Source organism: Toxotes jaculatrix, chromosome 7 (genome assembly GCF_017976425.1).
Source record: "Toxotes jaculatrix isolate fToxJac2 chromosome 7, fToxJac2.pri, whole genome shotgun sequence".
NCBI classification, from domain to species: Eukaryota; Metazoa; Chordata; class Actinopteri; family Toxotidae; genus Toxotes; species Toxotes jaculatrix.
Window position 1 is genome coordinate 18,053,094 of NC_054400.1, and position 13,312 is coordinate 18,066,405.

Here is a 13,312-nt window from a genome sequence, read left to right on the forward strand (position 1 = left end):
AGTGATGTACAGCAGCTTCACCTGCTTCACCCTCAGGCACATGGCGACTTGGGGGTCATCATGTGCCTGAAACATAGACACGCAAACAGGAACACACATACGGTATGTGGACAGAATACATGTTACAAGAGCATTACATGTAAAACAAATTTGTGAAGTGCAGGTAAAATTATGAAATTAAAACCAGTGCTGCAGAATTGCTGTTCATTTTTCATGTTAGAAAAAGTATTGAACAGATGTTTACTATGCCACGTGCATTAGGAGCATCTGTCTATTTATCTAATTCACTCTCAGGCACCCAACCTGACATGTGCCTGGCTGAATAATTTAACACTGGGAATAAATCAGACATAATTTAGTCCCAGAATGTTGGAGCACGTGTGATGTGTCTGTGTCACCAGTGACTGTGTGAATAATACGTACAATCAGACTGCTTTTGGGATGGATCAATTAATCAGGCAGAATTTTATCTCCAGACACTTAAGTCATTTAAATCAATAATTGGGTGTAATTACATAATAATTATACTCATTTGGCTGATTTTGCAGTTATCTTCTGCCATGCTGATATGATGTGTTTTGCCACTCTACACGTGATGCTTTTTAATTTTTTTCTGTGCTTCAAAAGCTTGGCAATCATTGGCTATCCTGAGAAGCAGTGCAGGACACTGTCAAAATGCAACGCAGTAGATTTGCTATGGGAATCACCATGGCTTTGTTGGAGTGTCCTCCTCCCTGGAACTCAATGGTGCCGAAGGCATCAGTGGGACTGAGCTGTGTGTGTTTGCTGATCGACCACTTCTCCGACAGGCTGTCATTCTTGGCCAGACGCTCTGCCTTATCATTCTGACTGGATGAGATGCCCGGGGGCAGGCCCACATGCTGGCCTATCAGACGACCGCAACAGCACCTGGATGAGAGGAGAAAGTAAAAGTTAATCTAAGATAGGTATATTATGTGCTCCTTTACAGAGAATAATTGAAACCTTGAAGAGGTCTGGGCCCCGAGCAAATCTATTGTAGCACTGAGAAGGAAAAAGGAGAGAGGGTGAAAGAGAGATTGTGTGTGTGTGACTAAGAGAATGAGAAAAAGAGTGTGAGAGCTGCTGTAGTCATGCACCAAGCTGTAGGAGGCGGGCAAGGCTGAAATGACAGCTTGTCATTTGACTTTCATCTCCTGATTGGGAGGAGAGGAAGAGAAGGATCTGTGGGCCCCTGCAATCTTGTATCGACTCCATCTCTTTTTGTTTTCTGCTCTTCACAAACCTCTGTATATCTCCCTGTCTCTCTCTCGCTTGTTCTCGTCTCCTTCTCCCTCTCGGCAAGACAAGAGTTAGCAGAATGACAGTTATATGAATTGGAGTATTCCTACATGTGTACATATTCAGATGTGCTGAACGCAGCTTTCATACTCTGTGTTTTAACCTTACGAGATGGAGTGGGAGCCCTGGGAGGAAAGGGAGTCAGGAAGCTTTGATTATCACTTCATGTTTCCGTCAGCTCTCACCAAAAGTACTTTGCCTCCCTCTGCCTTCTGCACAAACACAAGTGTTTTTGACTAAAAAGAGAAAAGCTGATTTGATCTTCAGGAACATCTCTTTCCCCTCCTCCTGCTCGTGGCTTCCACCTGCTTTCCTCTAGTTATGCTAATTCTGTTTACCTAACCAACAGAGGCATTTCCTGTGTGTGTGTGTGTGTGTGTGTGTGTGTGTGTGTGTGTGTGTGTGTGTGTGTGTGTGTGTGTGTGTGTGTGTGTGTGTGTATGGTGGCCTGTACTTCAGGAACTACACTTGACTTTCTGAGTTCCCCCAAGCAACAACATCAGCTGTAGTAACGATTTTGATAATGTCACCATGACAGAGTCTTTGCTGTGTTTTATTTATTTATTTATTATTTCCTTGATGTGCACAATCGTGTCAGAGTGTTACACAGACAGGGCTTTTACAAATGAGCTTTCATTTTTCACAAATGTATTCATATAAGAAATACGCTCCCGTGGGCTCTATCGCGAGTGTTACTTAAATGAGTAACCTTCTAAAATGATGTGGGATATTTTACCGTGTTGGTGAACCGGCCTAGCCCTGGATTTCACAAATGTCACTGATGCAGCTAAACTTGCTATTTGTGGTTTCAAAATGGGTCATGTCAGTATTTTTTGCTCATTAGTGTAGAGCTTATACCTGTGATGCAAATAGGGGCCAGCGTGATATTACTCTGAGGCTTGTTTTAAAAGGTCAATAGTTAAACAGGACATTTAATCTGCTATATGTGGGGTAGGCTATCAGCTTAGCTAACTCAGTCATTAGGGTCTTGTAGCTTTTATAGCAAATAATCAAGCAGATGAATCCTAAATGTATAGACTTCTATAATATCAAGCATTCTCAGACTTTAACCTAGTTTCTTTATCCCTGTAATATAAATGGCCAGCTGAAATTAAGAATGAAGCAATGTAATTCACATAGATACACAATAATGTCATACAATGAGATGTTTTTTCATTCTTTTTACTTTCCTTCTTACTCACCTATGGGGGTCTTTGGCGCTCACTATGATATGAACACATTCTCTCTTGCTGAATGCTCTCTCTATCCACGATTTCTGTGCCTGCATAAATGAAGAAAGAAGAACGCAGTCAGTCTTTGTCACATAATGGAGCTGTAACCTGAGCATGCAGGAGTGACAGCAGACAGATAGCAAGCACAGGCTCATGTCATGACTAGGCCTGTGCTTGACTGTGGAGTTCACCTCTGAAAGAAAATGTTTTTTGTCCTTCGAGAAATGAGGAGGGTTCTGCTAAGAAGCTGTCTGTTGCACAAAATGACACAATCTGAGCCTCGTTATCCAGAGACATATCTGTCACAGTCTGTCACATTTCCAAGCAGCAGTCCGGTTTTGGAGGATGGCAAACAGAGCACACACTATGAGATGTTGAACCTAAGATCTCAAAAGTATGAAAACAAATTCAGAAAATTAAAGAAAAATCAGCAATTTCACATCCAAACCTGCTTTAAGAACAAAAATCACAATGCTTTGGAAATGGCAAACACACGAACACTCAGCACACACACACACACACACACACCACTAGATAGAGAGTCCCTCACACATAATTCAAACACTTAAGACACACTGACAGAAATGTTTAATGTTCTTCAGTGACTCCAGTCCAAACCGGATGAGATGAAGAGAAATCGGATGTTAAATGCACTGAGGCATTAAATTATGTCAGAGTTCCAGTCCTAAGATACTCATATGTGCAGCAAGCTCAGTGTGTGTGTGTGTGTGTGCACATTTGTATGAGAAAGTGTGTGTACGTATTTCTATATGTTCTTTCTGTTCTTATACTGTATACAGTATAAAAAGACTTTGCATAATGCAGCCAGTGGAACGGTGCCTGTGTGAGACCGCGATGCTCTGCCTTCGAATCTGCTGCAGGTCTGAGTGACAGAACGACTGACTGGAGCCAATTATCCTGCTACAGACAGGACCAGAAAGACACCGTGAAACCACAGAGCTAGTCCGGGATACACATGCAGCACAGGATTAGAGACTAATACACATCTGTATAGATGTCTCCATACATACATGCATGAATCCTTGATATGTCTAAACAGGGATCCAAACAGGCAATAAGGTGAATGTATGTAGCAAAAACAGAGCTAATAAGAGAGGGCACTATATCCAGAGTTTTATGATAAAAGTAAGGAAAATATCAAGTCTGCTTGTTAACAGGGCATTGTTTATCATCTGTGACTCTGTGAGCTTTATCTGTGACAGCACTGAACCGTCCCTGGCACAGTTTACAGTGACCTGTAAGTAATAATGTTGCATTTTCACTACAGATAAGAGTAAGCTAGCTAATAGGTACCATGCAGTGTTACAGTGAAATACTACAACTGAATTTTCTTTGACATTTGCTGGAGAAAACAATGTTGTTTTGGTGACATCCGCCTGTATGTGTGTCTGCTTTCTATCACAGATTGCTGCTAAGGATAATCTTTACATCACACACCAGACTACGTGTATATAGTATATTTATGCATATTTATATATTTTAAATATTATAGCACCTTAATATTTTACTGGCATCATTTCGGTGATACAGTATATTACAGTGATTATGGCAAGAAGCTTACAAACTAGACACATTCTTCAATTTTCTCCTTCATTGAGTAACTGAAAATTGCAGGACACTAAAGTCCAAAAATAGGAATGGGTTTTTAACTTTAAAGAAATGGAACTGCTAGGCTGCAAAGTAAGCTTTAAAATTTAACTTACTGCATCGTTAAGGCAAGTTCCTTTAGGGATAGGGCTGACAAGAGGAAATGCACAAACTGCAGTGACTACTTTGAAATCTAGATTGCCATTAACAGGCAACCACCAAAATCCTGCAAGAACATGAATTCTCAAGTGCGAATTTACCAAAATAGAGTTCTCAAGAAGAGTTTGCCTTGGTCTGCCGTTTAAATGCACTACTTTTGACTCAGCTCTTTGTGGTTCAAAGGTTGCACTTCCTGGGTTGACTCCGCCATTCCAGGAAGTGGACTATATCTGTGTGAGGTTTTGTGGCGACAGAGCACAACACCAGAGGTCCAGAGTAGGTCCAAATGTCACAACGGGATGTTCATGGACATCCAGGAGGACACACAGACCAGACTCCCAAACCCACAGCAGAGGGAACACAACAGCCGTGAAAACAAAAGGACAGAGCTTTTTTTTCTGCTTTTTATTCTGGGAGAGCTGCCCCGGCTCTTCTCCCAGCCAGCAGACCTGAGAGCTGCTTGTACAGGGCTTTCCCCACAGTCACGGCTACAAAAACACACGCCCCATCCGCCTGACTGGCCCTGTCACACCACGGCACGCCAAAACCCACCACATCCGGCCACAAACAGGCTGAGCCTGCACACAGGCACACTTACCCTAACACCAGACTTCCCACGATTAACCATTACTCTGGGGGGCTGGGGGGCTGCTTTTAGAGATCACCCTGGCCACGATGACTCAGCAGGCCACAACAACGCCCCCAGCCCCATTCTTTCTCTGACATGCTGAAACTCTGTATTCATCCGCCAGCTCATCCTTGCACAAACTAGATCCTTTTGGTGGTAGCAGCAGCACAGGTTTTTAGACTTGATAAGTTTTGACAGGGCCGATGGCAAAATCACAGTCATGCAACAGAAAAAGCCTTTTATATTCACTAAGAAAACCCCTAAAAGAGGGACCACGGTCCCTCTACCCTAAAAGCACCCAAGGCAAAGGCTTTGTTCAGACTGAAGGCAAATCAGATTTTTTTCTCCAATCAGATCTTTAGGACAGACTGTCAACACTGTTATTTGTAAGTGATCAGATCGGATTTGTGTGTCCAGACGTCACCAACCTATCTGCATGGGTTGCTGGCGTCAGTAACTACGTTGCTATCGTCACTCTAGATTTGACGTAGTCATTGTGTGTCATGTTGCGAGTGACTCCAAAGACACTTTGAAATCCGATTTGAGCAGCCAGAGCATCCAGACTGAGACACACCTGTAGGGATCCGATTGGATTCACATTTCAAACCATCTCCACATGTGGTTTGGCTCCAACTTGCAAAAATCGTATTTCATGTTTTGGTTTTTGTTTTTGCTGTCCGGACTCTTTTAAATCAATCTGGATACAAGGATATACAAAAAAAAGCAGATTTCAGCCAGAAGCCTGAACAAGGCCAAAGATTTCCTTCACTTTTTAACCCCTTCTTTTGCTCTGCCCCATTTCAATTCTACCTTTCCATTTTATTTATTTATTTATTTATTAACAGATACAATATACACATTTTCTCACTCTCTCCATCTCATACAGTTGCATCTCTTTCTCCCACTCTTTCTCTCGTGCTCTCTAGTGTTGGTTATGAGATTTGACATGGTATGATGAGATGGCACATGGCCTGCACTCCATTGTGTAATTAAGATTTATCACCGGGGAGCACTCACATGCGCGCACACACACCGACACAAACGCACCAGCTGTCTAGCAAAACATTGGATTGTGTCTTGTGCGAGTGTGTTTGTGTGTGTGTGTAAAGAGTGACTGTGCAGCAAGTGAGGAGCATCTGACAGCCTGTTAGGGGTCCTGACTCCATTACACTCAACCTCCACCACCACCACCACCCTTTTCTCCCTCTTCTCTCTTCCCCCTCCTATACTATTGTAGCACCTCTTTGTTATTGGCACTGGCAGGGTGCGGAATTGAGAACCATATCCAATCAACAGCCTAATCTCTCTGTGCTGTCTCGTTTTTTTTTTTTTCCTTCTGTTTTCCTTTTAACAAATATGAACGACTCAGCTCTTGTATGGGTATAGAGGTGGGCATATGGGCAGTCTGTAGCACTTTTACATGGAACATATTTTACCGTAAAATATGAGTTTCCTTACCAAGAGTTAATAAACTCAATCATTCAACAAGAGTAATGTACATACTGTCACGGCACCCAAACACTCATGTTGTTTTGCTGGTACATCTGTTCCGAAAAGTGATTAAATCTAAATCATCGTTTTCCTCTTGTGCTGCATTAAGTCCTCATCTTCTCTTTGTACAACTCTTTGCTTGCTTCACACTGAATTCGGTTTAACTGCCAGACAAGTAATGAAAGTAGAAGAGAGGGCTGCTTCCTTTTCTCAAATGCATCTTGATTTCTATTTTTGGTTCACTTTGATTTTACATGTATTAAGAATGACATTATAAGACAGGGAGCCTTTAAATTTTTAAACAATCAATCCCAGTAGACGGAGATCACATACATGATAAATCAGCATAGTCCAGTGATGAATATGGTAAAAGTTACAGCTTCATAATGGTGCATTTGATCCATCTTTAGTGTAAAAAATACAGATATCAAGAGCAAAAGACAGAACCAACTAATGGATATTTAGTTATAATTTCTATCAAGGCTGCAAATAACTGATTAAATCTTTGTTACGGTGCAGGGAGATTTTTCTCCTTACTTCCAGTTATTCATCATAAATGAAAAGAAGTAGATGAAATAATACTAATGCAAACACTGATAACAGTTATTTTAAAAAGCAGATATTTCTCTCAAACGCAGCATCTAGACATACACGAGACACAATCACCGAGACGATTAAAATATTCTATTATCTCTTAAACACAACACATCATTTTAGATTTCCAAATCAATGAATTACTGTAGGAAATATAAAGCAATGCAAAGTAAGCTAAGAGATGAAACTGGAAGGAAACTAATTAAAATGTAGAATAGAAGTAGAGTTAGTTCACCCAATTAAACACCGAGCATATCAAAAATAAGCTGTGTTAAAAAGTCTTGAGGTCAAAAAGAAGCTTTGTCAGAGCAAAAACTGTGAAGCTTGTGCGTCTGATGACTCACCTGTATTTTGTAATGGGCTGCATTGTTGTGGCCGTCGTAATCAAGGCTGACGGTTGTGTTAGAAGCATGATCCTGCCTAAAAACTAAAAGACACTGAATGAACCTGATCAGGTCACCTCCCTGTCCACAGGCAACTGGTCTACTCTCGGACTATTAGCACTGCTGGAATGTGTATATGTGTGTGTGTGTGTGTGTGTGTGTGTGTGTGTGTGTGTGTGTGTCAGTGTGTGTGTCAGTGTGTGTTCATGGTGCTGAAGGTACACACTAGCCATACCCTGAAACCCTACTAAACTATTCTTTACTTATCTCTGTCAATCTCCTCCTAACTATAATTCCACACAGGAGTACAAGCCAAGTAAAGTGAAAAAACATAAAAATATTTTTTAAAAATCTCTCACATCATGTCACAGCTAATGAACGATCTATACGTAAAACTGTGTGCATACAGAATTAACTGCTACCCTCCACCTCTCATCAGCACCTCACCTGTTTTAGATTTAAATTAATGTTGGACTATCAGGCTGTGTGTGCGTGTGTGTGTGTGTGTGTGTGTGCATATGTGTGTGTGAGGGAGAGAGAGAGTGTGTCACCCACGTTTCTGTCAGAGACCAAGACAGAAGAGGGAGTCTGACTGGCAAGAGAGCCTATTAGGTGGAGCAACATGACATTCGTCGAGCCTGCTCACCATCCTTATTTTGTCCTAAATGACACACACACACACACACACACACACACACACACAAACCTACACACACCTACACACACCCCACACATTTATGTAACAGGGCTTTTTGCTGTTGTAGTTTTCCTGCTGTTATTTTACAGTATAAGTGTAGTTTCCTACCTGTTTTCATCAAGGGGATTAATGGACCTGTAGATAATACAGACCAAGTTTAATTAGCAGGAGCAGTGGGGGAAACTGGGAACATAAGACTGTAATCTGAACTAAATGAAGTCTAACAATACAGAAGCAGAAAAAAACACAAAAAGGAAAGAGACTGTACTTTCCAAAAAGCTGTAATCCTACTTAACGTAAACCTCACACACACGCACCAACAACAGAATGTGAATGTAAGCGAAATCACCAGAAACAAAACTGCTTCCACCCAGATCTGGCGTAAATTAAATCCTAATGTATTCACTGTCATGACAGACTCTGCTTAGAGGAGTGCACCTGTAGTCCAGATGCTGCGAGGCACCAGAAGCAGGTGTGTGAGTGTGTGCATGATCAACCACAAGCACAGACACACACAAACATGCACCTATGAGCAAGCGGTAAGGATGGCAAGGTCATAATTTTCTACTTACTCACTTGCTTGTTGCTAGGAAGGGACACACACACACACACACACACACATACACACACTATCTGCGGTCAAGACGGTCAGTTTTGTCCTTTAAAAGCATATTAACAGATAATTTCAGAGAACAGGTTTATGTACACAGCACCAAATTAAAATTTTCCACAAACTGTCACATTAAAAGCTTAAAAACTGTTTAGTTTAGGCAAGACATTTTAACAAACACTTAATCACAAGCTAATAATCGGCTTAGGCTGAGACAAACTAGGCTCCAGTGTAAGCTGAATCCAAACATACCCATCCATGCAACATAAACATCAAATGAAGTCAAATGAATGCAACCCGTATAACATAATGTGCTCACTCTACAATGTGTATATGTCAGAGGTCAGATAGTGTCTTACACTTCAGTACAGTCTATAAATTTTCTATTGTGTAGTCACCGTACTACACTGAGAATTTTTGATTCCATGGTGTAGAACCAAATATACTTCTGTTCACTGCTTCTCAGATGCCTCTGTGTCGCTGTACATAATGAATCATCAATGAATTTTTAAATATTCAAATACATTATTTGCTCTTTACGGTATTTAGAGTATTTTATTGGACAAGGTCTGATATATGTGATATTGTACATCTTTTAAACTCTCATCTCCTTGTTTAGAGCCAGCAACAAAATAACATTATTCATGGTGACAGTAATTGCAGTTAATCACTGTGAACATAATGTCTCTATAAAGTAGCTCATGTGTACTGTATGTGTGAAGAAGACATAAAATAAATGACTGTTGCATTTATTGACAGTAAATAGTGGTTGGCTCAGGCAAATGAACTTGCTCCCTAATGAGCGTCTAATGGACTTGATGGGTGCCCTAAAGTGAAATTTACGATCTAATGGATGAGACGAGCCTCTCAGCAGAGGCCATTTGGTCTGTCCTCTCACTTCCACTGAGTCTACTAGACGTGATCTAGATGCTTTTATGCACTGATGAAATCCAGATGGAAGAGTTTAGGACGCGGGAGTTGGTTAAAATATGGAAATGGCAAATGAAGCGACAGCACTGTTATACATAGGACACACGGCACTCTATCAGTTCAGAGTAAAGCAAATCTGAAGCCCTATAGATGGTGTCACTGACTAGCCACTCTACAACCCAGCTGCAGAACTGTCACTTAAATTCACATACAGTGAGCTTTTACCCAGAAAAGAAGATCTAGTTTTGTTCTGGCTTTGCTCTGGACCCAGGCAGGACAGAGCAGACACGAACTGAACTGCACTTGAGTTAAAACCGATTCAGCACAGCCATTTCACCTTCCATCTCAATCACACTTATCTACTTAATGTCACTGTAAGTGCCTCTTATTCTGTTTATCCCTTCTCTCTCCTTGGTCTCTCTCCTCTAGCAAGTACCTTTGCAACCCTATACAGCAACAGCTGGGAGCAAACAATGCACACTATACGTTAACCTCAGAGATGGGCGATATTATATACAATGACCTTCACAAGACAGCCTATCCCGGGCAAGTCAGTGCATTGGTAAACAGCACTGGACTGTGACTCAATGCTTGATCCAGACCCACAATGACCAATGCCAGCTCCACGTAGTTGACTACATTAAGGGTGAGGTCATTGCCTCTAAATGCAATCATGTCAAGGGGAGGAACCATTTATGCAAGTGAACAGCGGGTTTATCTACCTGGAGGGCAGCCGACGTGCATGAGTACGGGCCAGGACACACACGTTAATGCTCTCTCCCTCTCTGTCCCGCTCTCTCTCTATGTGACACACAGAAAATTAGTTTTCCACTTGTTTCAGCATTTTGCAGCTTAGGGGAGATTTAAAGTATAAAACCAAATGGCAATAACAGAGTAACAGAGCTGTTTTACAGAACCAACTTAATATGTGTGTGTGTGTGAATGTGTGTACTTTCGGGTTAGTAGAGCTTATGTTTTGTCCTATTATTCCACAGCTGCGGTACTTTCTTACAAAATGGCCAAAACACAGAACAAGCAACGTTAAGCTGGTGTTCAGTGGTACAGTTCTAGACCATAGACCATAGACCATAGACCATAGACTGAACCTCAGTCCAAACCAACCTTTTCCACCTCTGCTCAGCAGCTTTTCTCAGGTCTGGCAGACTGGAGGACAGTTGTAAAAAGGGTCAAAAACACAACACAGACAAGTGAAGACTAGTCCAGATTGGGGGTTCCCCTCTGGTGTGTTACAACTGTGAAAACCCTCAGTCCCTCCCAACCTTTTCCACCTCTATTCAGCAGCTCTCGTTCAGTCTGATAGACGAGAGGAGACTAGCAAATATGGTTCAGATAACCCAGTGCAGAGCAAACCAAGCTTTCTCAACTCTGTATTAAGTGTACAATTCACGGAAAGCAGCATTTCTGTATGCAAATACTCAGTACAGTGAGCTGACAGACAGAAAGAATCATGAACTCATAAACTCAAGACTCAGAGTGAAGACTTCTGCCTCCTGAGGCAAATTGCCCACAATTTCATCATGCACACTGTCATCCAATTAGAACCATGAAACAACCAAATAAAAAAAAAGCTTTGTTAAAAGCCAAACATTAATAAGCACTACAGATACATGTGGAACATTTATTTAAACCCTGTAATTTGTTAAGTACCACTGGGATTCTTTGTTTTAATCTAACGCAAGGCACAAATTCACCAGTGCAAACTAAAGCTGCCGCATAACAAGCCTGCCAATGTTTTTCTTTAGGGCTTAACTGCACGTATTGTATCATCCACCTGCTTAAAAATGGCAAACAAAGTACTTTACACTTCGAAGATTGGCGCATATTTTCTCCTCAGTGGTTACTTTCAAAGAAATTCATGCAGCGGATTTAAAGAGGCACAGCTTACATAAATATTTTAACAGATTTACAGCGAACAGATTTTAGTTTTTTAGTAGACTGAGACTGTGTAACATAAGATGCTGTAAATCTACTCCTCAAACTTAAAACAGCCTTTCCAGGCTGCTGAACACATTAACTTCCAGCTTCAGTGTTTGGGTTTAACATGATGTAACTTAAAGATCTATAATCATTCACAACATCAAAGACTGCATCGGTTATCTGCATCTGACCCTTCAACTCTGTAACCTTGAGCAGACCTTCACTGAAATGATCTGGAATGGGATTTCTGTTATCCTGATGGAAGACTTTACGGCAGGTTGCACTCAGGTTTATGGAGTGACTTAAATCTAATTTATGGATTTTACTGCAGCTATATAATGTCCAGAAGAGTATAGACAGAGTAAAACCGTTAAAGTAGCATTTCTATTTCATTCAGCTCTGTATGTACTCTGTTTGATTTATATAAAATTTAATTGAAAACCTAAATACCCCTCAAAAAAATAAATCACCCGCCTCAACATTTCATATATTAACGGCTTTCTAGGAAATAGACGTAAGTGCTCTACGCCATGGTGACGTATATCCTTGGCAAGTAACTGTAAATCAGTTTGCAATATGAAAAGGATAAATAAAGACTGTCAGAAATCCTGTCGTGAAGCTGTTTGAGAGTGGTGGATAGAAATGTAATAGAGAGAGGGAGATCAACAGTGAGAGAAGGAGAAAAGGAACAGTGTTGTTGAGTGTGGCGAAGAATATCCAAGGATATGAGAAAGTGGCAATAAAATAAAAAGGGGACAAGGTGTGTATAGCATTGCATTTATCACCTGTAGTTTGGTGATCTCTCACTGTGTTGTCACAAATGTGTATTTTGTTGTGTTTTTATGATAATGTAAGCAGGATATTGTTTTGCACGCAGAGCAACATTTCATGAAGTGTTTGAAACTACGCCTATAAGACTATAAAGGAAAAATGGAAAAAAAAAAAAAAAAAATCGAAGATGTTGACAGAAAATCTCTTGTATTACTCTGTTACTGCATGGGTGAACAAGATATGTAAGTCCATCACATAATACTGAGAATATTTATGCATGTATATTCCACATTGTTGTGCACAACAAGGTCAATCCTCAGCAACAACAGGTGGTTATCACACCAGCTGAATTACCACCTAATTCAACCCATGATACCAAATGCAAAGTGCAGACAGGAAAAAAAATGTGTGTGTTTTTTTACATTGTGCTTGTGCACGCATCTGTTTTGTTCTTGAGTAGACTGCTGTGTATTAATACAGGCTCACTTGCGTACTTGTGCGCATGTGCGGGTGTTTTGAATGTGCGAGCGTAATGAGAGAATGCTTGCTTGTTTTAGCTCCCGTCGTTTTCAATCCATCTCCTGAGGCTAGAATAAGCAGCTCTCTTTCCCACAGGCCTCTGCTAAGCCTAGATGAGTATCTGGCCATGCGGGATCTAATCAACACTGGCATGGCCATTCTGTCTGTGACAGAGGGGGGGAAAGAGGGAGACAGGTTCACACTTTGGGGGGGGGGGGGGGGGCTGATGTCAGCATGATAGGAGGAGGAGGGAAGGGGTTAGGTAGAGAGTGGAGAAGATGGAAGCAGAGGTAGGTGTTCGGAGAGATAAGAGGTAAGGGTGGGTGAGGTGGTGGTGAGAGCAAAAAGAAGAAGGGGCAGAAAGATAGAGAGAAGAGGGGAAAGTGGGAAGATGTGACATATTGTGTTGTATCAGTGAGTTTGTGCGAGAGA

At 41.3% G+C, this 13,312-nt stretch overlaps 1 protein-coding gene across 4 annotated transcripts in view; it reads right to left on the reverse strand.

Moving 5' to 3' along the window:
* Window positions 1-13,312, reverse strand: part of trpm3 (transient receptor potential cation channel, subfamily M, member 3) — a 128,269-nt gene that overhangs the window by 55,373 nt on the left and 59,584 nt on the right. For all 4 annotated transcript variants that reach the window (XM_041041802.1, XM_041041801.1, XM_041041804.1 and 1 more), the window contains exons 2-3: window positions 2,523-2,602; window positions 708-909 (exon numbers count right to left, since the gene is read on the reverse strand). In XM_041041802.1, coding sequence (XP_040897736.1) covers window positions 708-909; window positions 2,523-2,602 — 282 coding nt within the window. The remainder of the gene's footprint in view (window positions 1-707; window positions 910-2,522; window positions 2,603-13,312) is intronic.